The sequence below is a fragment of the Strix aluco genome, chromosome 1, assembly GCF_031877795.1.
Source record: "Strix aluco isolate bStrAlu1 chromosome 1, bStrAlu1.hap1, whole genome shotgun sequence".
NCBI classification, from domain to species: Eukaryota; Metazoa; Chordata; class Aves; order Strigiformes; family Strigidae; genus Strix; species Strix aluco.
The window spans coordinates 151906951-151934813 of record NC_133931.1 but is presented as its reverse complement, the minus strand read 5'-3'; the positions used below and the strand labels follow the sequence as shown (position 1 = coordinate 151934813).

General features: G+C 40.0%; 1 protein-coding gene across 7 annotated transcripts; it reads left to right on the top strand.

Moving 5' to 3' along the window:
* The first annotated feature begins 462 nt into the window (after positions 1-462).
* Positions 463-26666, top strand: TOPBP1 (DNA topoisomerase II binding protein 1). 7 transcript variants are annotated; one of them, XM_074840154.1, is made up of 28 exons: positions 463-533; positions 874-961; positions 1481-1615; positions 2199-2342; positions 3138-3319; positions 3451-3644; positions 4449-4628; positions 5641-5810; positions 6339-6502; positions 7030-7277; positions 7575-7894; positions 8694-8866; positions 9831-10042; positions 11338-11627; positions 13310-13483; positions 14543-14652; positions 15733-15856; positions 16238-16387; positions 16898-17006; positions 17583-17775; positions 18554-18780; positions 19862-20025; positions 20962-21076; positions 21609-21772; positions 22675-22815; positions 23983-24072; positions 25502-25663; positions 26020-26666. In XM_074840154.1, exons 2-28 carry the CDS (start codon positions 881-883, stop codon positions 26161-26163), a joined length of 4560 nt encoding a protein of 1519 aa, XP_074696255.1. In that variant the 5' UTR covers positions 463-533; positions 874-880; the 3' UTR covers positions 26164-26666. The 7 variants fall into 7 exon arrangements, with proteins under 7 accessions (XP_074696255.1, XP_074696281.1, XP_074696292.1 ...); XM_074840171.1 differs by having other exon boundaries at positions 480-507; XM_074840180.1 differs by lacking the exon at positions 4449-4628.
* The last annotated feature ends 1197 nt before the right edge of the window (positions 26667-27863 follow it).

Sequence of the window (27863 nt, the reverse complement as noted above, 5' to 3'; positions counted from 1 at the left end):
GGAGGGACACGGGATGCTCAACTTCCAACCTCTCGCAGACCCTGGCAGCTGTGACACTCCCCGTATCCCCCCGCAGCAGCCGGCAGCACCAATACACCAAGCCTATTCCCCGTGAATCCCCCGAGGGACCGAAGGGCTTTTGGAGACTAGGTGCCAGATGCGGGACATGCCGGGACTAGGGCAGCAGCCTGTCTTGCCACCTCCTACGGCAGCAACAATTCCCAGACCGGAGAGGGTCTCCTCCAAGCTTACTGCTCACCAAGGTCCGCCTGGGTACCCTGCTGTCTGTAACAGCCCGTTACTGGCCGTTACTGGCTGCCACTGCCCGCCCTTCGCAGACGCGCGCGGCAGCGCGAGCTCAGCGCGGGAGGAGGGGGGCGGAGCGGCATAACCCCCGCCCCGCCCTCTCGCCCCGCCCCGCCCTCCGGAGACCCCGCCCCAGACCCCTCGGCCCCGCCCCCGCGCCTGCGCAGTGCGAGGGCCGCCGCTTTCCCGCCGGCTGTGGAGGTGCTGGGCGCGGGGCCGGGCCCGCGGTGGGTGCGCGGTCAAACAAGCGGGAGCGGGCGGGGCCGGTGGGTGCGCGGGAGCGCTGAGGGGGGAGCGTTGGGCGGCAGCAGCGTGCCGGCCTGAGGAGGGGGCCCTGTGGGGAAGGGGCACCCCGGTGGGCCCGGGCTCCCCCGCCTTCTTCCGCCTCTTTCCGGCAAAAGTCGGCGCCGAGGCTGGTCGGCGTGGGACAGGCCCGAGGGCCGGCGGGGGCACGGAGAGGGACGAGAGGGGCTCCGCAGCTCCGGGAGGTGGGCGGTGCGTCCCGGCACGGCGCGGGTCCGGGCTACGGCGAAAATGTCAGGACGCTTACCGGGTTTTGCTTCTCAGTTAAAGGATGAAAGGTAGTAAGGAGCCGTTTTTTGTGAAATTCGTAAAGTCTTCTGAGAACTCGGAGTATTTTTTAAAAGCTCTCGAGGTAAGTAGGTTTGATCACCTTTCTCAGCTTAGTGAATTATCAGGTTATTTCTGTGGTTGACTTAGATGTAGCTTATATGCATGCATCTGGAAATAAAACTATTTCTGTAATAGGAGTGTTTAATAAAGTTTGTTGAATAGTTTTGTGATGTTTCTTCTTGAACAAGAAGTAATTATCATTTCAAAACATATTGACAAGGTCTGGATAGTGGTCACTCATCTACACACAAAGCAAATTTAGGCAGGACACTGGGTTGTTTTCCACCCTGAGAGGTTGGTGGGAGCAAAAGGCACTGTGTGGCAGGGTCAAGTCCTGAAAGTTTGTATGATGAACGTTTGGGTATTGTGAAGACCTGGGGGAGTGAGGGGAGCATCCATGAGATATTCTGCCAATATACTCTTGCATGGTAGCTTTGTTGTGAGCTGTTTCAATTAAATGTACTTGTGTAGTTTCTACAGGGTTGGCTATTTGTGATTTGTTAATTAAATAAATGTTGTTGTATGCACTGTTTTCCTGCAGTCTATAAAAGAATTTCAGTCACAAGAACATCTCCAGATCCTTGAAGAAGAAACAGCACTCAATATAAAAGAAAATGATAAATCGCTTTACATTTGTGATCCTTTTAGAGGCACTGTTTTCAATCATCTCAAAAAGGTATGCTGTCCATCAGCTTACTTCTAGCTATACTTTCTTTTCTAGAAACGCTCATGTCCATCCTTGCACTCTGTATATGTTCTCTCTTTGTGCACTGAATATAGCAGCATGAAGTATTCACAATAAAATGTTTAAAACTTCACTGCATCCTATATTTGAGGAAGAAGATGACTAGCAAAGCACAGGGATTATTTTGAAGCATGTGGAAAAATAAATAGTATGATCAGTTCTGTTTCTGCTGGAGTTACTAAACTAGCTCTCACACTTTTTACCTCCTGAGTAACATGATTTTGTTTGACTGGCAAAGAATTGTCCAGCAGATAAAGATAGGCTAGCTGAAATTCTCTGGCATATTAGCTATAGTGTCGGCTGAGTTTTACTGAGGCCAGAAAACCTACAAGGATTGTATTGAACATCTGCAGCTGAAAGTAAAAACAAAACTGTTGACTACCTGGGGATGCTGGAGGAGGAGGAGAGACCAAGGGCCCTGCCTTCCTCAGGATTCTGGGACAAGGAAAGCCTGCCTTATACCAGTGTACCTTCTGCTACTTTTATTTTTTTTTTTTCTGTTATTTTGTTGCAGCTTGGTTGTAGAATTGTTGGACCACAGGTAGTCCTGTACTGTATGCAGTCCCAGCGATGTGTCCCGAGAGCTGAGTATCCTGTGTACAATATGACCATGGCCGACGTAACAATATCCTGTACCAGCCTTGAAAAAGATCTTAGGGTAATGCATCGTACAAAATGGATTGTTTAGCTGATTATCGTTGAAATTTGCTTCAGATGGCTCATTACTAAGGCAGCAGTCATACTATACATAAGTCTAGTTGTGCCTGTGTCTATATATCTAGTCTTTCCGTAGTTTGTAGGGTATGCATAGTTTAGAGGGTTGTACATATGGAAAAAAAGGGAGTCTTAGAAGTATATGTAGTATATAAATGTGTATGTAGAGGTGTAGCTATACATGCATATGTATATATTATATAAATATATACATATATAATCATAAATGTTTTCAGCTGTATTAATATGGGAGTAAATGTATGTGTTAGGGATTTTTATTACCTGATTAGATGGATCATTTGTCTTGCTAGTTTGTCTGAGGCTATAATGCTACAGGCAACATGCTCTATTTCTGGTTACTCAAAACTACATGGTAAAGATACAATACCCAATTAGCTATGGTTTAAATAGTTTACTTTTTTATTTATTCCAAGATCTCTCTAATTTATATTACCTAAAAGTCAACCATCTGCAAAATTTTACTCATACAGTATGATTGTAGTATTTTTATTAGGGGTACATATTACGTTCGGCTTATCATAAATGCAAATAAAATGGAAATTATATTTGAAGTTTTTTATGGCTTCCATATACATACATTTTGTATTTTTGAACAGTTTTTCAGGAGAAACCACGGACAATTGATATCCGTGATTTTGTTTTCTAAGGTGATTGTGAGTGTGGTGTAGGTTCTTTCTTTTTTCATGATAATTTTCTATAAGCTTTTTTCCCCACCCAGGAAGAAGTTCATAAATACGTGCAGATGATGGGTGGATGTGTGTACAGAGACCTCAACATGTCAGTAACTCATCTTATAGCTGGAGAAGTTGGCAGCAAGAAATACTTAGTAGCTGCTTCTCTGAAAAAACCTGTTTTGCTTCCCTCTTGGGTTAAGACACTGTGGGATAAATCTCAGCAAAGGTATGAAAAAAACCAACCTGTTTTTGTTTTGGGGACTGGTAATTCTTACAGTGATGCAGACTACTTTCTGGTTGATTTTGCTTGGAAGAAAAAAATATATTATTTCTTTTTTCTTTCTTTCATTCCTTTAGCATAATGAGATACACCGATGTGAAGATGGAAGACTACGCTTGTCCCGTGTTCCTTGGCTGTACAATTTGCGTAACTGGCTTAAGTAGTTCAGATAGGAAAGAAGTCCAGCGCCTCACTGCTGAACATGGTGGGCAATATATGGGACAGCTCAAGATGAATGAATGTACTCACCTCATAGTTAAAGAGCCAAAAGGTAAAACTTAGAGAGTAAATGTTATTTTCACTTCTTGAGTTGAAGCAGTGTAAATATGCATGAGAGTTTGAACTGTCTGTGTCTGCTTCAGTGTTGCTCTTGCTACTTCTGTTCAGGGAATCACTGTTGATGGGAAGAGTAACGCAGAGCACCCTTGCTTTGCTCTAAAGGCATGAGAAAGTACAAAAGAGGAAAAAACCAGAGACCCGGGTGGTATTTAAGGGAAGAAAAAAGGGAGAATCCTAGAGGGGATAGAAGAATAAAGAAAATTTTTTGGGAGACCTGGATAGGACTTAATTTATATGCTGATTGAAATGGGATTGTGGACTAATATTTTTTTTAAGTGATCTATTCTCTGTGCCTTCTGAACTCCCTACTAAGATAGAATGAAAGCTGCCTTTTTTTCCTCGTGGGAAGATGGATTGTAGTTGTACTGTGAGAAGAATGGGAAGCATTTTCTTTTTTCCTCAGTTGCCGTCCCTTTCTCTGTGGGGAAATACTCTGGGAATTTTTAAACGTTGCTTCTTTGTGCTTGAAAGCTTTAAAGCCTTTTTTGGGTTTTTTCTTTATTGCCCTGTCATACTGCACTCATGAGCTAGCCATCAGTGAGATTTTTTGGTCTAACTTTATTTAGAGAATAAATAAGCAGCTTATCAGAAGAATCCAGGATAACACAACTTGCACACTGAAATCAGTTACTTGAATTCTTCAGTCGTCTTAATGTCCAACCATCTTTCAGCGATCACTGTTTGAAGCATTAGCCTTTTAGTGACTTGTGGTTTTTATTTTGTTTACATTTGAAAGGTCAGAAGTATGAATGTGCCAAAAAATGGAATGTGCACTGTGTGTCTGTGCAGTGGTTTTCTGACAGCATTGAGAAGGGCTTCTGTCAGGATGAGACAATGTATAAAATAGAGGCTGGATCAAAGCCAAGTAATACACCCAGTACGTCAACACCTACGAATCATGCCAGCAAGCCCAATAGTAAGTAAGACCTTTTAAAATATGTTAAAAGTGAGGTAGGAAATACTTGTAGTAAGGAGGAAGAACTGTTTCAGATTAGTAGGGTGCTGCTTGCTTTTGCAATGCTGGTTTGACAGGTTGGGTTCTGCTTAAAACACAACAGATTACTTTTATGCACATTGAATATTCCAACGTGTAGATTTAAAACACGTGAATAATTGTTTAAAAAGTAAACTGGAATTAGGCATATGACTGTGTGCTTGAGAATCAGTGGTGTATTAAGTCCTAAAAAAGCACGGCTGTTCGTACATCTGTAGTTCAAGACAAGTGTTTGTAATGACTTTAATCTTACAGCAGTCTTAGGGGGGAAAACAAATGCCAAATTTTTTTTACTAGTATTTTTTCTAGTTTTTTCATGTATTTGTTTTTACTTACTCCGTGCTATTAACAGAAGGAAAGTTAAAAGCATTTTGTAAACAAACATGGTAGCCTGAAAGACACAGCCAGCTTTAGATGTGTCTTTCCAAACACCTGTTACTGACTGCTACTTCAGGAAATGACTGAGCAGGAGCACTGGGTTAACACTACCAGCAGAGCACTGGGAATTGAAGTTAGGTATTACAGAAACTGCGTATAACTCTCTTAAATCAATGAACTTCATGTTTACTATGAGCTACATGTTCACATTCTCTTTACTACAGAAATGCCTGTTTTATTGTTAATAGGTGGCCACAAAACTGGAATAAAAGCTTTGAAAACCAGTCCCATTAGCTGCTATCTCATAGATTACATCCATTTGGGAATAAACAGAAGGTGCATAAGCACTCTTGCTAGTAAGGACATAATCAACCTATGTGTGAATAAAACCCTTGGGTTTAACCAAGGTTATACTTGCCTGGTAGTTTTTGTTCTTCAGATTTTAAATTTCCTTCTAGCACAACAAAATCATATGTGGGAGTTTTGTATTTTGTTTAGTGAAGCAGTGGAGAAAGATGTCCCAAAACTAACGCATCTTTTTAAATTTTGTTTAAAGATCATATGCTTTCAGATGTCAGCCACATTTCCAGTATCAGTTTGGGTGGTGTTAATGAAACAGCATGTAGTTCTGCTATGAGCAGCAGACTGGATCCTCTTCCTGATGAGCTGGAAAACTTGGATATAAGTTCTTTTCAAGCCCCTGAAGATTTGTTAGATGGATGTCGAGTATGTTTAACAATGTGTACTTTGAAATGTTCAGTCTTAACCCTGTGGAATCAACTAGGTTAAAGCACTGGTAATTGCCGCTTGAGTAAATCATGGTTTCCATGGTCAGTAGTAAATGCCAGATTTATTTTGTGTCCACATGCTGTAGCTTACATGTGTGTCTACATATATGTGTGCGTATAATTGTATTAAATATGTAGTATAAATATAATATGTATTTATAGACATATATTTAAACACTATAGTGAATGGATTCTAGAATTGGTGTGGGGTTTGGGTTTTTTGGTTGTATGACTTTGGCTGGGGGTTCATTCCATTAGTAAATATTGAAGTTTTGCTAGATTAGTTTGTAAAGATAAATTGATCCAATTCTAAATGCTTAACTTTTTTGCTGCTTCTCAGAAGTTGTGCCACTAGTTTGTGTTCTACAGCAGTCAAAACAAATTACACCAAATTATCCTACATAATTTCTTTCTTCTTTTTTTCTTTTCTTAAAAGCCTTTTTTTGTTGCTCTGTTCTCTTTGTAGATCTATCTGTGTGGCTTCAGTGGCAGGAAGTTGGACAAGATGAGGAGGCTTATTAATTGCGGTGGTGGTGTTCGATTTAATCAACTTAATGAAGATGTTACCCATGTCATTTTGGGGGAAAATAATGATGAACTGAAACACTTTTTGGACAAGACAGCTCACAGGTTATGATAACTATATTGCTTAAGGTCTCTTTCTGCCTTGATTTCATTCTCCCACCACCTTGTAAACAGGAAAACATGTATTGATTTGAAAATGTCAAATAGTTCCTGACTTAAATGAGAAGACTTACAGCTAGTATTCATAAGTACATCCTCATGTGCTCTTGAATACTGTAGTTCTTTGGGTAGCCATGAGTCACCTCAGCGAATAGCAAAAAGTATTCTTACTGGTGAAAAGAGGTGTTAACATGTATTTGTTAATATATTGAGGAGGGAGCATTTGGCAACCCAGCAGTGTCAGATATAATTTACACTATAGAAAATAAGTATGAGATTCTCTGTTCTCAGACTGAAAGAATTAAAAAAAAAAAAAAGGTGAGGTTTGTAAAGTGCCAAAGCTTGCTTAGTATTGGAGTTACAAACTATAACTATATGTCTATATACTATATACTAGTATTTGCAGAGCAGGAAAGAAGAATCACAGTTCTGAAACCTGCTGTGACTTGTTTGTATAACACTTTATTTTATAGGCCTCATGTAGTGGCAGCAAAATGGTTGCTGGAGTCATTCAGTAAAGGTTATCTACATCCAGTGGAGCAATATATCCCTCTAAACTACCAGCTGTTAGAGAACTCAATTTTGGAGCAGCCTGGAATGAAGTCATTTCTTCCCAAAAATAAAAATCTCTTGAAGAAAGAAGCTGTGAATGTTATAAAGCACCAGAAAGCTGCTGAAGATGACTTCCTCTCTCAATATGTAAATAATGATTCTACATTAGGTACGTTCCAGGCTCAGCATACCATAGAAAGCTTAACCACTCATAATTAGCATTTGAGTTTTGTGGCTTTTGCATATTGAAAAGATAGCCACATCTACTATGTTGCCCTCTATGTTGTGTTTTAGAAATCAAATTTAAACAGTCCTATATAGACCAGTTTTTAACTAAAACCTGGCTGAAAACAGCAGAATACTGTAATTTCCTCATGAAACTATTTTGAGTTGACTTTGATGTTCTTGTCAATCAATTACTATGGTTGGTTATTTTTGTTTGGTTGTTTTTTTTTTCCCCTTTCAGATGAAGTCGAAAAACTAACATCCAGAACCTTCAGTGATGTTACTCACTTGACTGTTCAAGGAGAGAATCAGTCTTCTGTCTGTAATGGTTCTTTGGGAGAGTCTTCTTCACTGGCTGAAGGAGGCTTATTTGTCAGAAAGAGATTTCTTCTTTTGGGTTTTGGTGAAGAGGACGAGTCCTGCATTGCAGATATTATAAAGGAGAATGCTGGGAAAATTCTGCCGCTGCAAAGCAGAACCATTGCAGACTATGCTGTGGTACCTTTATTGGGGTGCACGGTGAAGCCAACTGTTGGTGATGTTGTCACAAATACATGGCTGGTAAGGGTGTTACACTTTCAGTTCTGCGAGTGAACAGGTATCTATATTAGAAATATGTCTGGTCAGAATGTAGTTATCGGTGGCTAAAATGTTAAGTAAGATGCTGAGAGATTAGCCTTGTTTCATTTGAAATACACTGAATGAAATCACACTTTAAAGCCTCTGCATGTGTAAGGTATCTTCTATCTGTTTCACTTCATTTTCTAAAGGCTTGTTAAATAGGACTTTGTTGTCATGACTCAAAGGCTTATATGAGAGTCTGACAGCATTCTCTCTAAATAATGAATTGTAGAAGGAGCCAGTTGATGAATAATTATTGCATATTTTTATGCTTACTTTTTATTGTTTCATGCTTTTTACAGCTTTTTAACTTGTGGCAGAAGAGCAAGTCAGCTTTGTAGCTCAAAGTCAAAAAATAATAATCGTATTTCTCAAGAGCGGGCACATGATGTAGATTAACTGCTGTTAGTGTTTTCAGTACTAGGCAGCTTTCTGTGAAGTAAATCTAGACAGACCTTTAGATCCCACCTTGAACTACTTTAAGGGATCATCCAGGGTTGGAAGAGTAGTAACTGAAAAGTTCTGAATAATGCCTCAGTAAGTCAAAACTGACAAAATTAAATTGATCTAGAGAAGAATTTGCTTGATGCAATGAGAAATATTTTGTCTCGGATGTAATGATGGAGGCAGGATTGCTTATTGTTGAGTCTGTAAATGCTATTGTACAGTTGCTGGAATATTGTTGGCTTTGTTGCTGTTGGGCTTGATTTGCATTTTTATCTCTTTCACCTTCTTTAAGATAATGTGTGTGGAACAGCAGCTCCTTTTAGATCCCCAGTCCAATCCACTTTTCACACCAGTCCCAGTAATGGAAGGAGTTACCCCTCTGGAAGATTGTGTTCTTTCTTTTAGCCAGTTCACTGGTGCTGAGAGAGACTCCCTGGTTTATCTGGCAGGACTGCTAGGAGCCAGGTATGTGTCCTGTCACCGTTTCTTCTTGTTCTTAGACAGCCAGTGTGATGAAATCCATTATGCATTTAATTTCTTCTTTTACAGGAGTAACAAATATTAGAGTTACAGCTCTTCTGGATTCTATTAATTTACAAAAGCTAGTGCTGAAGCAATGAGACGTTATTATATAGTTCTTTTACTTTCTTCTCCTTTAGAGAAATTTAATCAGTAGTCACACAGCCTAATTTCTACCGGAATAATGACTGAGTCTCAGTAACCTTTTGCTTTGCTCTAGAACAGAGGGAAAAAAAAGTCAGTTTTTCAGGTGTCAGGCCTTCTGAGTTGCTCTTCAGTTGTCCAGGAGTGGGCCAAAGTTCCTCTTCTTCGGTACTATCTGGTTCGACCTCATAACCAGTGATAGTGCACCATTTCTTAGGAGCTGGGATGGTGTATTATTTGCTCCCAATTCATCAGAATCTTTGAAAAACATTAAGAAAAACATGTTTAGTCATGAAGTGGCAAAATTGTATAGCTTAGAGTATCATTTGATCTGATTTGTAGTCTGGACTAAATTCTTTGCTGGTGAGTTCTCAGTCCTGCCATCTTCTTGGAAGACTGAGTCCTTGATGATAAGAGAAAAACTGTAGTATAAAGAAAACTATTGTTCAATTGGAAATGATGCTTGTTGACTCCAGAAAAGAGTCCAGACTGTCCCATTAATCTTGCAGAAGAATGTTAGGCCCAGTGTATGATTTGGAAGGACTTCGGGAGTATGAGAAATGTTATGTTTTCAATACTGATAGAAGCAAAACATTACTGTTTAACTTTTTTGCATCTAGGTTAGGCTGTAAAGTGCAAAGTGGATGGCCTTAGATAATTCTACTGGTTGCTTTTCTGTTGCTTGAATGCATTTTATAATAGTATAAAAGTGCCCTAGATTAATTTTGCTTATGACTAAATGAATGTTTTATTAATCTAATTTTAGAGTCCAAGAATTCTTCGTGCGGAAAGCCAATGCAAAAAAGGGAATGTTTGCCAGTACTCATCTTGTGGTGAGAGAACCAGGTGGTTCGAAGTATGAAGCTGCAAAGAAGTGGAATTTGCCGGCTGTCACCGTAGCTTGGCTTTTGCAGTCTGCAAGGACAGGAAAGAGAGCAGATGAAAGCAAGTTCTTGGTTGAAAATGTAGAAGCTGAAGGTTGGTCATTAGCGAGTTAGGGAATATGGTTGTGTCACTGTACTGTTCGTTCATGATAAAGAAGGCAGATATGAGGGCAATTTTTTCCTAACGCCTTCGAAGTATTAGATCTAAAGGATATTTTTCCAAGTATTTTTTCCTTTTTTTTTTTTTTCCCCCTGCTTTTGAGTTGTGATTATAGAAATGATACTGTGTGTTTGCTGCAAGTCTCGTGGAGTCTTGTTATCAGTCAGCTGGGAATCAAGCTCGGTGTCTCAGCTTTGTCCTTTTTGGTACATGCCGCTCTGTAGATTGCGTGGGAATTGATGATAGGTCCAGCTTAGATCCAGCTTCGTACTTGTTAGTCTGCAATGACATGATGCCCCTCTATTCAGTCCTTCATGCCTACTTCATCTTCTGATGCTTCTGCTCCTTTTCCAGTTAATTCACATCTTTTATTTGGCAATATTTCTTCCATATTAAGATGCAGACTACAGTGATTTAATACTGAATCTTAACAGACCTGTTTTACCAGTGCCCTTGTGAATTAATTATATGGGTCACTAAATCAGAGGACAAAAGGTATGTTGTTGGCATAGTCATATCTTACCTGTATGTTACATTTTTAAGGAAAAATGGGGAGTGGGGGCGGAAATGAGCAGTAAAATGTAAAAGCAATTTTTGTCCTAATGTTTTTGAGCTATAAAGATGATGAGTCATGCTTATCTAGAAGCATTTGTGATGGATAAGCTTTAAGGGCTTATTCCTCGCTAAATCTTGGTCCTATTAATCCAAAGGCATAAGGGACCGGAAAAGTACATAATAACCTAAAGGGGTGTGATTCAGAGTCATGAATATGAAAGAAACTTTGTATTGCATGGGAAGGAAGGAGCCAGGGAGGAGGAGTTACCTTTAATGTTGAAAGGGAAGGATTTGTTGTGTATTACATCTCTTTCTTGGATTTATATTTTGGTAGTTGTTGTACAACATACGTGAGCTATACAGGTATGTGTGTGGAACTGCAAACAGTGAGAGTGAACCAGGGGTTGCTTGCTCTTTTTCAGACACTTAGGGTCAAGCTCAGTACCAAAGTAATTTTAAATAAGTAGCTAACTGGAAGAGACGCTTAAGATACTGGCTTTTAAAATATAATCATCAGTTTAGAGCATTTATTGGGGGGGGATATGAATTATTTTTAGGGAGAGAAAGGTTAGATGAACTTTCAGTTGATGTTTAAATAAAAATGTATGTGAGATCTGTGTTCAAAAAAAAAAAAAGGAAATTGCTTGATTATGTTTTCTTTGTTTCTTTTAAAGATAAGGAGAGTTCCATTACTCAGCTTAGCAAGACACCAGCGACTGTTAAATCTCCTGATTCAGAACAACCTACGTATCTCCTTGAAACTGGGAAAAAAACAGCTGTGACCCCTCTTGATATCAACAGGTTCCAGAGTAAAGCTTTCCAAGCTGTAATCTCTCATCATATTGGGAAGACAACCCCTCTTGCACAAGGGAAACTGCCACAGAAAGAGCCATCTTTACATCTTGATACACCATCAAAATTTCTTTCCAAAGACAAGTTATTCAAGCCTTCTTTTGATGTGAAGGTGATCACCTTTGCAAATTTTTTAGTCTGTAGAACCACTAGGGTTAAAGATGCGCATAAACATAAAAAACACACAGAAACCTGTGCTTACCCCTTTTGATACTGTTAACATACAGACTTTCCATTTTGAATGAAGCCAGGAAAACTGGCTCTGTTTATATGTATTCTGAGTTATTGACCTTGGACTACATTTATTGACTAATAGATGCTATAATGTCCTTTAACAAAGCTCTTCTGTGCTTATTGCATCATATTCTCATGTGTTCTACACCTCACACAGTACACAATCTGTGTTCTTTACATCTGAAGACTGAGAAATATATCAAGAAGGCTCATGATTGCTCCAGTTATTTGGAACAACTGTTTGCTTGTTTTGTGATGAGATGCTACTTTAATTACATGTTTTAATGTAATAGCTTTATAGCAGTTACAAAGCTGTTATTGCAGATTGAAAAATGCCTTGGAGTTTTGGGTTCATTGTCTCATTCTGAAGGCCACAAAAGGCTAGAAAAACTACTAGTCTTAAAACAGAACAAAGAAACCCCTGACATTCAGGGAGTATCTGTGCTGGAATGACTCGAGTGTGCTTTGGAAGGGTTCAGGTTTGTTTTTCATTTCCGAGGCCTTATCTGAAAGATGAATGCATTGAATTCCTGCAAAGTTGTTAGTTTTTTGGGGGGGTTGTTTTTGGGTTGGCTGTTTTGTATTTTGTTTTTTTTTTTTTTTTTTAAACCCCTCTGCCCGTAATAGAACAAAACATGTATTACAAAACCAGAAGAATTCTCTTTAGTTTAGTTAGTTCTGCTTCATGAAGAGAAGGCTCTGGGGAGACTTTACAGCAGCCTTCCAGTACTTAAAGGGGGCCTACAGGAAAGATGGGGAGGGGCTCTTTATCAGGGAGTGTAGGGATAGGATGAAGGGTAACGGTTTTAAACTGAAAGAGAGTAGATTTAGACTAGACATAAGGAAGAAATTCTTTAGTGTGAGGGTGGTGAGACACTGGAACAGGTTGCCCAGAGAAGCTGTGGCTGCCCCCTCCCTGGCAGTGTTCAAGGCCAGGTTGGACGGGGCTTTGAGCAACCTGGTCTAGTGGAAGGTGTCCCTGCCCATGGCAGGGGGGTTGGAACTAGATGATCTTTAAGGTCCCTTCCAACCCAAACCATTCTGTGAGTGAGTCTGATTCGATTGGTACTCTTCTTTTTGAAATCTAATAGTTCACCACTGATAATTTTCAAAAGCAAGATACTCTACACCAAAATTTCTGTTTTTTAAAAAAGGGCAGTAAGAAACTTGGTGTCTTAAAGGTACAGATAGAACCAACATACTCATATGCAACTCTTGTGGGGGTGGTATTGGTAAATTATAGTAATTGGTTGGCGTTAGGAATGACTGGGTTTGGCCACTGGCTTTTCCACTGAATGTAGTTTTCATTGATGGCAGTGAAAAGAAATATTAATAATCTATCTTCTTCCTGTTTTGCTTATGCAGACTCTAAGATTGGGATTGTCTTGTACTGCTTTTGTGCAGTGGTACTACAGTTGCACTTGCTAGCTGCTACTGTAGTACACTGTCCTGATTTAGGAGTGTGAAATCTTACTTCAGATTGTATTTGTGATACTTTCACTTGAGTGAGAATTCTGTAATCTGTTTGTGAAAGTCAGTCAGTTGCTTCTATTTTGGTAGGATGCTCTGGCAGCTTTGGAAACTCCAGGAGGTCCTGATCAAAAAACCAGGAAACTGAGCACACCTCTCTCTGAAGTCATCGGCAGAAACTTGAAATTGGCGCTGGCAAACAGCACAAGGCATACAGCAGCCCTTACTGCCAGCCCGCAGCTGACCGCTGCACAGCCGGAAGCGGTAGGAGATTTTGGGGTTGGGTTTCTGGAGCATAGGCTTAATTAAGAAAATGCCATCTCTTTTGTGATTTAAGTTACAAAAGAGTTTGTGAATTGTGCTTTGTGATCTATTTGAGTAGAAATCCATATGATTATGCATATTCTTCAGTGACAGTTAAAGGAAGGTGAGATAGAAGACTTTCCTCCTGGAAGGCAAAGATTTTAAAACCTTTTTCTACTGTCTGTACTACTATTTTGAATATTAAGAAGTTGCTAAGTAACACAGCATATAAATATATACCAATTTAGACTTTGTAGTACTGAGATGAGAGGATTTCATCACACTTAAGAAATTCCCAGGCTCCAGGTGAGCAGAATTAAATATTTTGTCTTGGACTAAAGTTAGGAGTTCTTTTTTTAATGCCCATGTCGTCTTCTCCTATCTTCCTCTGTAAGGTGCTGCTCTTCTGCTTACTAGGAGGCACGAGATGTGATCAGTTGCTTACCCCCTTATAAAGACATGTTATGTTATCCTTTCTTCTAGTCATCTTGCCTCTTCAGTCTAATCTACTCTAGTGAGAGAAAACAGAAAAAGATGTGGAAGGAAAAGGAGCACTTATGTATTGCTTGTCGTGTTAGTACATGGTTTGCTGCAGAGGGGCAAAAAAGCTAATGGCCTTCAGCAAGGGAAGGCTGTCACTTTTTATTTTGTAGCTCTTTATTCTTAATTTTTTTCATTCTAGTACAGTGAAATACTTATGTGACATCAGATTTGATAATTCCCTAATTTCAGTGTTCAGGAAGTGCTTTGTCTGCGATGGAAGGAGCAGAATATGTTCCAGGGAGACTGGCTGAGAATGAATCTTTTGTCTTTTGGATTCCTAGTGCATGGAATGATAATAGTGCTGGGTTTTGACCATGGAGTTTGGGAGCAGCAAAAGTAGAGAAAATGTGTTTATCTTAGTTTTGTTGTTACTGCATATTTTACTACATGCTACACTGAATATTAAAGTGTTTTTGTTATCGATAGAGAAAGCTTCCAAACATGACTCTCCTGTTTTTATTGCTGCTGTTTGCGCAGGAAGAAGAGCCCAAGCCTCTAGCTGATGTTGTTATATATGTTAGTAAAAAACTTAGTAAGAAGCAAAGTGAACTGAATGGAGTAGCAGCTTCTCTTGGGGCAGACTACAGGTATCAACTGATACAAAAAAATCTAAACTTCTAAACTTCTGCACTGATGCGACTTCTAATAAATATGACTCTTCACATTCTAATATGCTTTATCTACGTGACCTTTTGCTAAACATTAGTGTTCACCATCTTAAACAGTTTCTATTGCAAATAAGGCCATCTGCTTCTAAGGCCATCTTTCCCCACCGCATCCCCAGTCTCTATGTTCTTGATAAGTCTGTCTTGGAAAGACTGTTTGTCCTGAAGTCTTCCTGAATGGCAAGTTTTTTTCTTTCCTTCTCTTGCTTTTTGAAGAAAACTATGAAACATGTTTAGCTTTTGGGTAGTTGAAAATTTGCTTTATAGTTTAGATTTTGAATCTGATCTGAATTTGTGTGTGTTTCTCCCTGTCTCAAAACTATTTTACAAATTGTAAGAATGTCTAAGTTAGTGTGCTTAGAAAAGCGTAGGAAAAATAGCTTGTCACGAAGAGAAACTACAAACTAACATTTGTGATTTAAGACAGAATTCTGCTCCCACTGAATCTGATTTACATATTTTGTTACTGACTTCTATAATAAGTGTTATCATTCATGGTGTGGATGAAGAAGTTGCCCGTATGTTTCATAGTAGCTTAGAAATGTTGAAGGTATTTGCATTTTCGTGGTTTTAATGTTAGAATCCTGCATTTTGTTTATTTTGAGATTCAAGGACTGGTATTTCACTTGCAGCTCAATATGTCAACAAAAAAAAAAGCGCTCTCATCCTGGGTCACACCTTCTTTTCAGAAACTGATTTGAAACTCCACTTACTTAAATAAAAACAAAACAAAAAACCCTAAAGCAAAACCCCTCCTCTTCCATATGTTTATTAGATTTAGTTTTGTTTACTTCAGGAATGCTTTCAAAAGACATTGAAGTTGTTCTGTCCTGAAACTGAATGTGGTCTTTTTTGATTAAAAAAGTGGGCTCGTTGCTTATTTAAGCATAACAAAATAGACAAAACAATATTTTAACGAACAAGGGATAGGACAATTTCTGAGCTGGATTTCTGATACTTTTTGATAGAAATTATATCTTCAGGTTGTATTTTGTTTTCTAGGTGGTGCTTTGATGAAACAGTAACACACTTCATCTACAAGGGAGGACAGAATGACAACAACAAGGAGTACAAATCCGTTAAAGAACGGGGTATACATATTGTTTCAGAACACTGGCTTTTAGAGGTATGGAGCTTGCTTTGTTCTGTTATTAAAAGTAAAGGGAAATGGAGGCTTAAAACTAGTTACATGTATGACAGTGGATTTTCTGTTTGCGTTTATACTGAACATGTATAGGAACTGATGTTTTGCATCCTGCTTTGAATTTATGAATTGAGCAATCAGTTTTCACTGATGTACTTTTACCTTTTTCTCTGCGAGGAGACAAGAAATTATCTTCCATTGAACATTTCTGCTACATTTCCTAGAACAAGAGCCACATTTTCCTCTTGTGTAAAGTACTGCTTTTGGTGGTGTTTTTGTTGTATTTTTCCTATGTTTAGACGTGAAATTTCTTTTATCTCAATCGGTTTCTCATCTTTCTTACGTTAACTGATGTTGTTACAGAGTGCCCAAGAATATAAACGGCTTCCTGAATCTCTCTTTCCTCACACTTACAATCCCAAAATGAGCCTGGACATCAGTGCAGTGCAAGATGTCGGACTCTCCTCCTCCAGTAAACTTCTGTCAACTAGAAAACCAGCAGAGGAAAATGAGGTATAATGTGTGATATGAATTCATGTTCTATGAAGTGATTTGGATTCAGTTAACTTAATTCTGATATTAACATCTTAATAAAAAATGTTGGTACTTATTCAGCAATGCCCTGAGTCATGTTTAGCTAGTAATTAATAGTAGCTATTGCAGGTGTTCCTTAAGATTTTTCTGCATTTGTAATATTTCTCTTCTAGGGTGATGGAGGGAAAAGCCGGCATTTCAGGATTAGAAGTGCTTTCCAAATTTGAAATTACGTAGGTCCAGTCTTTGCCTTCTCTTGTAGGTAACAAGATCCAAGGTGTGAACTTGCCTTAGTAGACATTTAGACTGCAGAATATGTGTTGTCATTGATGCTGCTGCTTACTGTTTTACTGTCATTGTAGTAGCAGAAAGGTTAGGTTTACTCTAAGGCAAGATTATTAATCTTCAGAATTTATACAGGTATTGAACACGGGTAAAAAGCAAAAAAATTTGGTGTTTCAGAATTCTACTTGTCTTCATTGGTTTTAGATTATTCCAGTGGATGAAGATGATGCTGAAGATGATATAACTACTGACCAGATAAAGGAAGTGGTCACTACAGGGGAAGAACAGATAGTAACAAGTGAATCCAAAGGAGGTAAATGTAAATCACTGGTTTCAAAATAGTTGTGGAACATCAAACTATCAATATAAGCCTTTTACAGTTTCAGGTGCTGAATGTTAAGATCTGGAAGCTTTAGGTACCGTGTTTATATACTGGTCAAGTACAGCTAGCCCTTATTGTTGCTGCATGAGAGGAAAGGGTTTTGCTCTCTATTTTAAGAAAATCATGATCATCTGTTGCAAATTACTTAATTGCTGTTTCTTTGTTTTTAAAACACTGCAGTTTGTCTTTAACATGACAAATCAGTTTTAGAGTATACCTCTTTTGTTTTGTAAATAAATGTGCCATGGGAGAATTGTGGATATAAATTAGATCATGTGGGCAAATTCAGAAGTGAGCCAAGTGGAGATTTCTCCTTGTGTCTAGGAATAGATGACTTGGGGTATATGTAGTTTTTCCTATTTTTTCCTAGATATCTTTTCCTCTCCTTAAAGTATTGTCTTTATCCTGATGCAGGGGGGTGAGGGGAAGTTGACTGGAATTTCAGTTACTTCCCACTTGTTACAGTATAACAGTCTTGATCTTACCAGTTTTGTTTCTTCTCTTAAGTTTTAACCCAAGCACTAGAAATGAGGGAGAACTTCCAAAGGCAGCTGCAGGAGATCATGTCTGCCACATCGCTAGTGAAACCGCAAGGGCAACGAGGATCCCTTTCAAGGAACAGTTTTGATGGTTCTCCAGCCACTCCTGATAGCACACGGTCTGTGCGAAATGGCCGCAGTAGGGTCTTGGAGGCTCTAAGGTATTGGTTTGTGTTTCAGAGTATCTTATTTTGTCTTCCCTTGCACATACTTAGACATTCACTGAGATGTGAATAGATCGCCAGGGTTATCAGGTGTATTGCCTTTCTCTACTCATGTACTTAAGTTGCTTCTCTTGCAATTCAAAATCTTTAACTGCACGTGCTAGATAAAGACAGAATGTTATCTTAATCCATAGTGGGTATCTTTTGTTTTTCAAAATATCACAGAATAGTATGATTGCTTTGTAGTTTGAATTGAATTATGCCAACTGATGTCTTTTCAGATTAGTTAGTGTTCTTACAGATTTTGAAGAAAACAGTGCTGCAGTATTTCAGTACATAGGTCATAAACTGGTGGTAGGTATTCCTGCAAAGCACCTCTGTCAATGTTTCTCCTGTTTTCTTTTTTTTTCTTTCTAAACAGAGTATAGGATTTGAACTCTTAATGGGAACCTTGCAAAATTATTCCTTTTAGCTTGGTATTTATTTGCAAATAAATAAGTTCAGTACAGTACACTGATCTTTGGAATAATTTATCAATAGGACACATAATAAAACCATCTCCTGCTGATATTTTTGGTTGCCTTTTTTCACTTAAGCTCACAAAGCCAGGCTGCTGGAGTTGCTTTTGTACTGCAATTTTCCCCCTTCCTGGCCATGCTTTCTAATAATGAGGTCACTTGGAGGCTACAGTTGATGTGATCATTAACACATTCCCTTCAAATACGGTAGTCTACTATGAAACGAATATTTAAGGTGTGTGTGCTTTTTTCCTTAGGCAATCCCGTCAGGCACTCACAGATATGAACACAGAGCCATCCCAGAGTGAGCAGATCATCTGGGATGATCCTACTGCGAGGGAGGAGAGAGCAAGACTTGTCAGTAACTTTCAGTGGCCCAATAGTCCTTCCCAGTACACTGAGCAAGGTCAGAGTAACGCCAATAAGAACATGGATGAGTCTGCCTTCAGAGAATCTTTAGCTGATGCAGAGATTGCTCGTAAAGGTAAAATCAGAAATACAGTATCCTTGTTCTTTGCTACAGCATCCATTTCATCTTTGGGACTTTTAAAATAGTGTTTGAATTCTACTTTTTAAAAAAAAAGTCAGCATTGTTGGCATTTCTTGAACGACAAAAGTACAATTTTACATCTTTGAGCTCCATTATGTGCTGTTGTTTTTTAAAGAGAAGCTTTCCTATCCATTTGCTGTTTGTGGTCAAGCACCAAGGCAGTGCTTGTCTAAAATAGTTTGCATCAAATTTAGGAAATCTTACAGATTTTTATTTTTTTTTGGAACCACAGCTGGTTTCCAGGTAACAATTTGGGTAGGCGTGGTGGAATTCAAATGGGAATACCAGTAGCAAAAACTTTTTAATTCTAGTGGAAATATTCATAGGTGAAGAATGGAGATAAAGGACGAAGATAATCCATGAGCTTGAAAAACAGATGTGTCAGAGCTGCCAGTGGATGTGCTTAGGTCAAGATTCAGTGAAGATACTGCATTTCTCTTCCCTGTTCTTTTTGAAGTCTTTAGTCTACTGCTAGGACTAAAGAAACAACATACTTAATGTTTTGTCATCTGGTTTTGCTTTCTTCCCATTCCTGCCTCCTGAGAGACAGCGGAATCCTTTATTTCTCTCTCCCCACTGCCTCCCTCGTGCCCCTAACTCCTTCTCTCAATCTACTTACAGAGTTTCTGCTTGTGGCAACAGTCTTGTTGAAAACTGACCCTGTCCTAGAGGAGGTTGAAGCAAATTAGCTAAATGCATTCAATTCATTTTTGGTTCAAGCGAGTCAATGCGGTTTAGTCAACAAAATTAGGCCATTTGAGGCTTTTGGGTTTTTTTTCAAAGCAAGGCATCCAGGGACACGAGTCTGCAGTATTGCAATTGGTGGTTTGTGATATAAGGAAGAGTATCTTTATGAAAGGCAGTGGTGAAATGTAACTGTACACGTTGTAGTAGCAGTTGTGTTTTGTCCTTCTAGGATAGCTACCTTTTTTTAAATTTTTCATTTTATTTTTTACTTTATCCATAATTATATTCAGCCAAAGATAAGTCATGCAACAACACTCTACTTTCACAGCTGTTCCTGAGGCTGGGGATGGAGATTTGATTGAAGGTCTAAAGAATCCTGTATGCAGAGAACCTGAAACGCCAATTAAAGATCACTTGATCCCCACTCCGCAGGCCCCCAGCATTGCTTTTCCACTGGCTAACCCTCCTGTGGCACCACAGCCCAGAGAAAAGGTTTGTCATATGAAGAAATACTTATGGTGTTTTGTGTTCTGAGAGATATAATGACGTTTTAAGAAGTTTTGAAGTTGATGGTAAATATAAATCAGGTGCATATCTGCATTTAAAATCTTGAAGTGGATTATTTTTGTGCAGTTCTATTTCTCTTTGCCCCGTTCTTCAAGATTTTGAACAAATAATGTTTACTCAAATAAAGCTTGTTTGTTCAGACAAATAAAGCTTTTTGTCCTGTTAGTTCCTGCTGGAATGCTGAGGTAAGCTTTGGAGTGGGGAGTTACTATGTGTATTTCTTGGAACTCCTCCAGCCACGTTAGGATGATGGAAAAAAGTTAGGCCTTTGTTTCCTTGGTGGTATCTGGAATTTATGTTTAGGTACAAACGGAAAATTATTTTTCTGCCAAAAACCTGATTTAAAATTCTGCTATTTCATAGTGAACTTGGAAGGGGCTAGGAAAATGAGCTTAGTCTTTTGCCCACAGTGTATTGCTTGATGCTCAAACTTTCAGCAGCTATGTGTCTTCAGAGGCATAACGTGTCATGTTAGTAAATAAGCTGTGGTGGAAATGCATAAGGGACCTCAAAGTTATAGAAAGTCTGAATGAATGAGGCAGTGTGATGGATGGATGTGATAGATAGACTCCTGTGTTCAACTTGGCATTCGGTGGTTACGAATGAAGGATTAGTTTTTCTGACAAATTGGTTCAGTTGTGCCCTGAAGAAAGCGGGAACTAAGAGGATGTTAAGCACAAGCCTAACATTGATTTGATAAGATCCAAGCTTTTTGTCAAGTGATTGACAGATTTGGTTCTGCTTTTCCTGACTAAAGGAAAACTTCATATAAAAATAACCCAGAATGTTTGGCAGAGAAATAGTCAGCTGTCAACCTAATCTTTCTGTCATTATTTTCAAAATCTGTTACTGTATTTCCAGGCTGTTACTGAAGATGAGAAGACTGATGAAGAACCAGAAAAACACCGTAAATTTCAGCTGTCTTCTCTTAATCCTCAAGAAAGATTTGATTACTGCCATCTGATTGAAGAATTAGGTACCAGATATTTGTGAAATGCGAAGAATAGCATGTGTCTGTATGTGTCTGGTCAGCTGTGGCTTGTTGGGGAAAAGAAAGGCCTTCTGTTAGTGGTTCATCAGATTTGAGGTCTCAAATTTATGGCTTTCTGTGCTTGTGAGCAATTCTTTGAATATATTATTATTATGTTAGTGATCAGCTTTGCCATAAAACAGCAATGGTTTTGTCTTCTGGCAGTTTTCTTCTAGCTGTCTCCACAACAGCCTCATTCTTTACTGTTGGGAGTGCCCAGGATCTGCTGTCCTCTGGTGTCTCTCTCATTCCTGTCTGTTACAGTGGCACTTTATTTTTATCAGAGCCACTCTTCCCTGGCTGCTTCTCTTTCCTTGCCAGCTTCTGCCCATGTCACTTCAATGATAATACTTTCAATGTAAATTTGAGTTAAGTATATTTTTACCTCAATTCAAATAATTCTCACTTTGAGTTGATCCTTTCTGTGGTACAGCATGAGCCTTAAATAATTTGAATCAAATTCATTCCTCAATTCAAGGTGGAACAGTACTTGAAAAACAGTGCTTTGATCCAAGTTGCACACACATTGTTGTGGGACATCCTCTTCGAAATGAAAAATTCTTGGCTTCGATGGCAGCTGGAAAGTGGGTGCTTCATCGTTCCTACCTGGAGGCATGTAGAGGAGCTGGCTGCTTTGTTCAGGCATGTGACCTTGTTACTGAGAAATGAGTATGGTGCCCTTTCACGTTTTTTTTTACTTTGCACTACTAGGAGAGGACTTAACCTCTCAGAATCAGTCAGCAGTTTAGGATGCCTGAGCTTTGGGAGTTTTAGAGGATCCGGAGTCTGAGAAATTTTTGGCAGGCTCTGAAAACTGGTCCTGGACCAAACTCCTGGTAGAGGATAAATGAAATACCTATACTTTTTATAGTTGTTTCTGAAAATTGAAGCTTGAGTACCTTTTGGTAAATTCTCACTGGTATCAGCTGAATTTACATGGATCTTGTTACACCAGCAATGAAATCTTGATCCTTTCATAACTGAACATATAATAGTTTTAAATAATTCAACTCTATAACCATGTACATAAACATTTTTGGAGACTATCTCTTCCAACTCCTCACCTCCCTAACCGGTATTTCACAGTTCTCCTCGGTCTACAGTTCTTTTACATTGACCAGGCTAACTTCAAAATGATGCCTGTAGACTGGTTCATATCTTTATGTATCAAAACCAACTTTCATTGTTTTGGAAGACACTGTGGAAATGTAGAGTCGAAGGTGTCCAGAGTAGTGGGTTGTTTTGCCTTGCTCTTGAATTCCATTGTATGTAACTGCAAGAAGAATCTAGTTGTGTATGTGACGATGTCACAGAAAACAGGAGTTGATTTAGATACATATGTGCAATTAAGAGCCATATCTCTAATTTTACCTAGAGCTGTTTCAGCCAGATAAAATCAATATATAAAGCTAGAGTGAGTTGGAATTTGCTCGGGTTTTGTCTGTTTGTTTTTCTTTTTGGTATGGTTTTTTTTTTTTTAATTTAGTTTTCTGCTGGTAAAGTTGGCAGGATTTCTTTGTAATTCAGGTTTATGATTGTTCTAGGAAGAAGATTATGAGTGGGGAAGTAATTCCATACTTAATGTTTTGCCTGGAATCAATGTAAACCAGAAGAAACTAGCACTTGCAGCCATGAGATGGAGGAAAAAAATTCATAAAGGGAGGCAAGAAACTGGTATTGTTGAGGTATGGTATCACTGAGGTATTTAGATACTCATGCAATGTAGGTTGTACAGTGTGGGTGGACACGACAGCGATTGTCACCAAGAAACTCAGAAACTTAACTGGCAGGGAAAGGTAATCTGCTTGGTTATTAAGAACAAAATGGCTTAGCTGGATATATTTTAGTTAAGTAATTTTGTTTTAAAAAAACCTTTTAATGCTGGTATATTAAAAGTCTTAATCTCCTCCTGAAGTGTTGTGCTACTTTTGCAAAGTTGGAATGTGGCTACTTGTGTGTGTAAACATCCCTCAGCCAGGAAGATGATGTTTACACTTCAGGGCTCTGACTGGGGAACTAACCTAATGTGGCTTTACTAGGAAACCACAACCGGTACTCACAGTAACAGAAATCCTGTGCTGTGCCGTACAGGTGAATACAGCTCTCTGGACAGCATTTTTATAGCTCTAGCAGTGAACATACTATTGTGCTTCAAATAGGACACAAGTTTACATCTTTCCTAAAGCACCTTCTGTGATTTTTATGGTGCAAGTTCCATAGTCTTTGTGGGATTTTTGAAAGTGGGACTTGGGCTCCCCAAAGCCTTTTAACTCCTCTCTCAAATCAGGCACTGCAGTCGAGTATTCATTGAAAGGTAGAAATAGTGCTGATGTTCCAGTCACATCGGGATATATCTTCACTTACATGTGTTTTACAATAACCTTTTTGAAATGAATGCTTCTAACAAATCCACTGTACCTGTTGCCTACTTGGAAACCACAGTGAGTGCTTGTAGACGGCAACCACTTGGCCCTGGGTGCTGTTACTGTAACTGAGTAGATAATGTAGTTTATGGGGTGGGGGGGGGAAGTTTCCAAGTAACTGTTTTTCTTAAGATGCTTTTCTGTAAATGACTGTCTGGTCTTCTGGAAAAATTACTCATTGCCAAGGGTCTTTTCCTAGATCGGTTTGCCCATCTTGCTATGCAGGTGGCAAGCTGCCTGGCTGTAAGCTGCCAATAGTTGTATGTTCTGTGGGCTTTTTTTCTGCCATTTACACTTAAAGACAAAACTAGGTGATAGTGAATCTTTATCTAATGGATATTCCCAAAAGGGGCACATTATAGACCCATTAAGTTTTTTGTGCTTTTTCAGTACCAACATACTTTTGACTAAATTGAGTCTTTTATCTAGGGAGCTTTCAGTGGCTGGAAAGTGATCCTGAATGTTGATCAAACCAAGGAAGCGGGATTCAGACGCCTTCTTCAGTCAGGAGGAGCAAAAGTATGTAGGGTTTTTGGTGGTTTTTTTTTAATAATTAAATATACATATGGTGTGTGGGTTGTTTTGTATTTTTTTTTTTTCCTTTCTGTTAAACTCTGGGCAGGGCATTTTCCATGTGAGTAAAAGGTCTTAACCAGTGTCATACTTTGAGCCTAGAGGGCAAGTGAGCACCATGCAGCTGTTTACTCCCCACTTTCCCCCCAGCGCTGGGAAGGAGAAAATGAATCAAAAGACTGAGGAACTGAGATGAGGACAGAGAGGGGTCACTCACCCTTTACAGTTATGGGCAAGACAGGCTCATTAGGGGAAGAAAAAAAGGACATCACTTTAATTCAGACACTAACAACAACAATGCTTAACAGAGTGGGACAGTGAGAAGTGTTATCACATCTTAAAAACATCTTCTCCCACTGTTCCCTTCTTCCTGGGCTCAGCTTTGCTCCCGATTTCTCTGCCGCCTCCTCCAGTGGCACAGGGGCAGGGGATGGGGGGGTGCAGTCAGTCTGCTGCTTCTTCCTGCAAAGTAGGGGGGAAATCACTCTCTGCACTCTTCCCCTGCTCCACGTGGCGTCCCTCTCACAGGAGACAGTCCTCCACAAACTCTCTCCACCGTGAGTCCTCCCCACGGGATGCATTCTTCTCGAGATGCTCTAGTGTGGATCACCCCGACGTGTTGCAGTCCTCCCAGCTCCAAACTACAACTGCAGGGGCTGCTTCTTCCCACAGAGTGCTGGGGTTCCTCCACAGGCTGCAGGTGAATCTCTGGTCCTCCAGTGACCTCCATGGGTGGTGGTGGGGTGGCCCTGCCATCTCATCATGGGATACAGGGGGACTCTCTGCTGTGACACACCTGCCCCCCTTCCTTCTCCCTTCCACTGACCTCGGTGTTCACATAGGTGTCCTCGGAACTCCTCCTCAAAGCGTGTCCCGTCTTAAGTACGTTGTCACAGAGGTGTAGCCACCATCACTAATTGGCTCGGCCTTGGAGCCAGAGGAGCTTCTAGAAGCTTCTTGCAGGGGGCCACCAGTCTAGTCCCCTCTCCTACCACCAAAAACCTTGCCACACAAACCCAGCACAGCCAACAACATTGCTTACACAGGATAACTGAGAGATGGTCGAAGTGTGGGAGGAAGAAGCTATGTCATCTTCATTTTGCAAGTGGTCAGGCAGAGCAGCTTGCCTGAGGTGGCACAAGTCAGTAGTGCTGGTAGGAATTGGGGACAGAATTTCTGTGCCCTTCTCTGATGAGAAGGATCACCCTTCTTGAAAGGTACGTGATGGTACAAAATGCAGCTGTACGTGGTATTTTATTTCCCATTGGCTTGATGGTTAATTTGATGAGTGAAATTATAGCTCATGAACTGCATTTGTCTAGGGGAAGAAACACGAATATAAACCTATTTTTTTCTGTCGTGTTTTAATCTGTAGGTGTTTTCTGGTCATTCTGTGTCTCTCTTTAAAGAAGCAACTCATCTCTTTGCGGACTTCAGTAAGCTGAAGCCAGATGACACCAGGGTCAGCGTCGCAGAGGCGGCAGCCCAAGGAGTGAACTGCCTGAAACCGGAGTACATCGCTGACTACCTCATCCAGGTGTGCACGCCTGAGGCGCTCCTCACCTGCCCCGCGGCGGGAGGGTGGATGGGGCAGGCCTCAAAGCCTCGGAGAGGGACTGCTGCTCTACCTGTCGTGTGCCACCTTTGCCAGGAATTGTGGCCACAAGTGCCTAGGCCAAGTCTTTTGATCTGTAGCCTCAAATTGTAGCTGCTATAACTTGTTTTAGTGCTGGCAGTGGGTCTGATGCAGGGTAGGGAGCTTGCAAAATGCAATCAGAATGTAGGTGCGCAGTGTTTTTGTTATTTTTAATTTTAGAAATCTAATGAGCTGTTTCATTCTCCTCAGAAGCTTCTTGAGCTAAACAACTTTTTTTTTCTCTTCCTCTATTGAAGGATCCACCTCCCCCAATGCAGTCTTACTGCCTGCCAGAAGCTGAATCTTACCTTCAGAATAACACAGAACTTGGAACTGGATTATCCCAGAAAAGAAAAGCACTGGGAGAAACGAGCAGAGTCAAGCGATCCAGAATACAATGAGCAAATTCCGTGCTTCTAATTTATACATTTTTAAATTCATATTTATATTTCTTCATTTTCACCACAAAAATTAAAAGCTTTGAGTTTCACTTCTAATTTGTCCTGAGATTAAAATAACTTAACAGTAACAGTCATTGGAAAGATTGCTCTGATTACCAGTAGCATCTAAAAATATGGCAAGCACTCATCCGAAAAAGACTGTCTCCAAAAAGTCCTAACTGTCCCACTAATAATTTTGTTTAGGGAGGCCATTGTATAATAATAGTTAAGAAATACTTTGCGAGATGCTTATTACATCTTTCATCTGTGTGTTGTGGAGAAAATACCAGTTGATAAGAATTCTGTTGCATTTCCCACACAGTAATGGACAACTTAGGTTTTACGTGAATTTTTCCTCTTTTGATATTTTCTATTGGAAGGGAAAAGGGAAACTGGACAAAAAGAACTGGCTTGTAAATTTTTGTACTAATAGAGGGTGTAATAAATTATTTCTATAAAACAGAGGTGCTGTTGAGGTGCTGCCATTCTGAGGGCTAACGAATCTGTTCAGCAAACAGAAGCAACTCTGGCTGAGAAAAGGTGACAGTTCTCTGACCATGCTCCCTACTTGAGTCCGCAACAGGAACCAGAGGCAGAACTAAGGTGTTGGTTTCCAGCAGCTGGAAATGTTTGTGGTCAGACAACCACAATATTTGACAAACTGTTTGACCTTTTAGTAACTAAGTGTGGGGTCTGGGTCTCTATTTACTGAACTTCCTGTATGTGACTTGCACTGCGTTAGTCTGGGTAGAAGTGTTTGTGTGTGTGAAATCTGAGGAGCTGTACTAAAGCAGCTAGAATTGCTGCAGCCTCTTTGAACAGAAAAGCACGACCTCCAGTTGCACAGTGGAGGAGTTGACTGGGGAAATAGATGTAAGGTCTTTAAAGTCTATTTAATTTACCTCTTTATTGGTTGGGGGGGTATATTCTACTTTACTTTCTAGCTGCTGAATACTCTGTTGTATAGAAAGTCTTTGCACCACTATCATCAGTTGCAGATGGAGGGCAGGAGGAGCCATAAGCATCGCAGCCCTGAGGCAGCTGGAGGCTCTTGCTCTAGGCTGGGGAGCACAAACCCCTTGCTGCTGGCAGAAGGGGGAGAGGCCCTGAGCTGTGGGAGTCCCCAGGTGAGAGAGGGAGGAGGAAGGCAGCTTGCCTTCACCCCCAAGGCTCTTCCCCTGGAGTGCAGTGGCTGTTCTGTCAGTGAGCTCAGCAACACGCTGTTGGGATGACCTGGGGTTGTCAGGAAGGATTGAAAGATGCCAATGAACCTGAGGGATTTGATTCTAAAAAGTGAGATCTGTGCCCCTATCAGTGGGGGCTCAGGCTGTGTCTCAGTACCTGCTTTGCTTTTCTTGATCTTAACAGCTTAATGCTTTTTGCTATTTGTTGGATGTCAAACATCTCCAACTTCCTCCAGGTCCGCATACTGAAAATAATGCTGCTAATGCCACATCACATTTTGAATTAACTTTGTGTTTCACTGGCAAGTTTCTGTTCTACTTCCACAATGCTGCTTTGCATTGCAGGCATTTTAAAGAGGTGTAGATAGTAGTAGGTGAGACCTAAGGGTCCTGTGACTATTGTATTTTCCTTCTTCCCCGTCCTCAGCTGAAGCTATTTCTCACTTTACAGATAAGAAAACACTCCCCTGACCCACT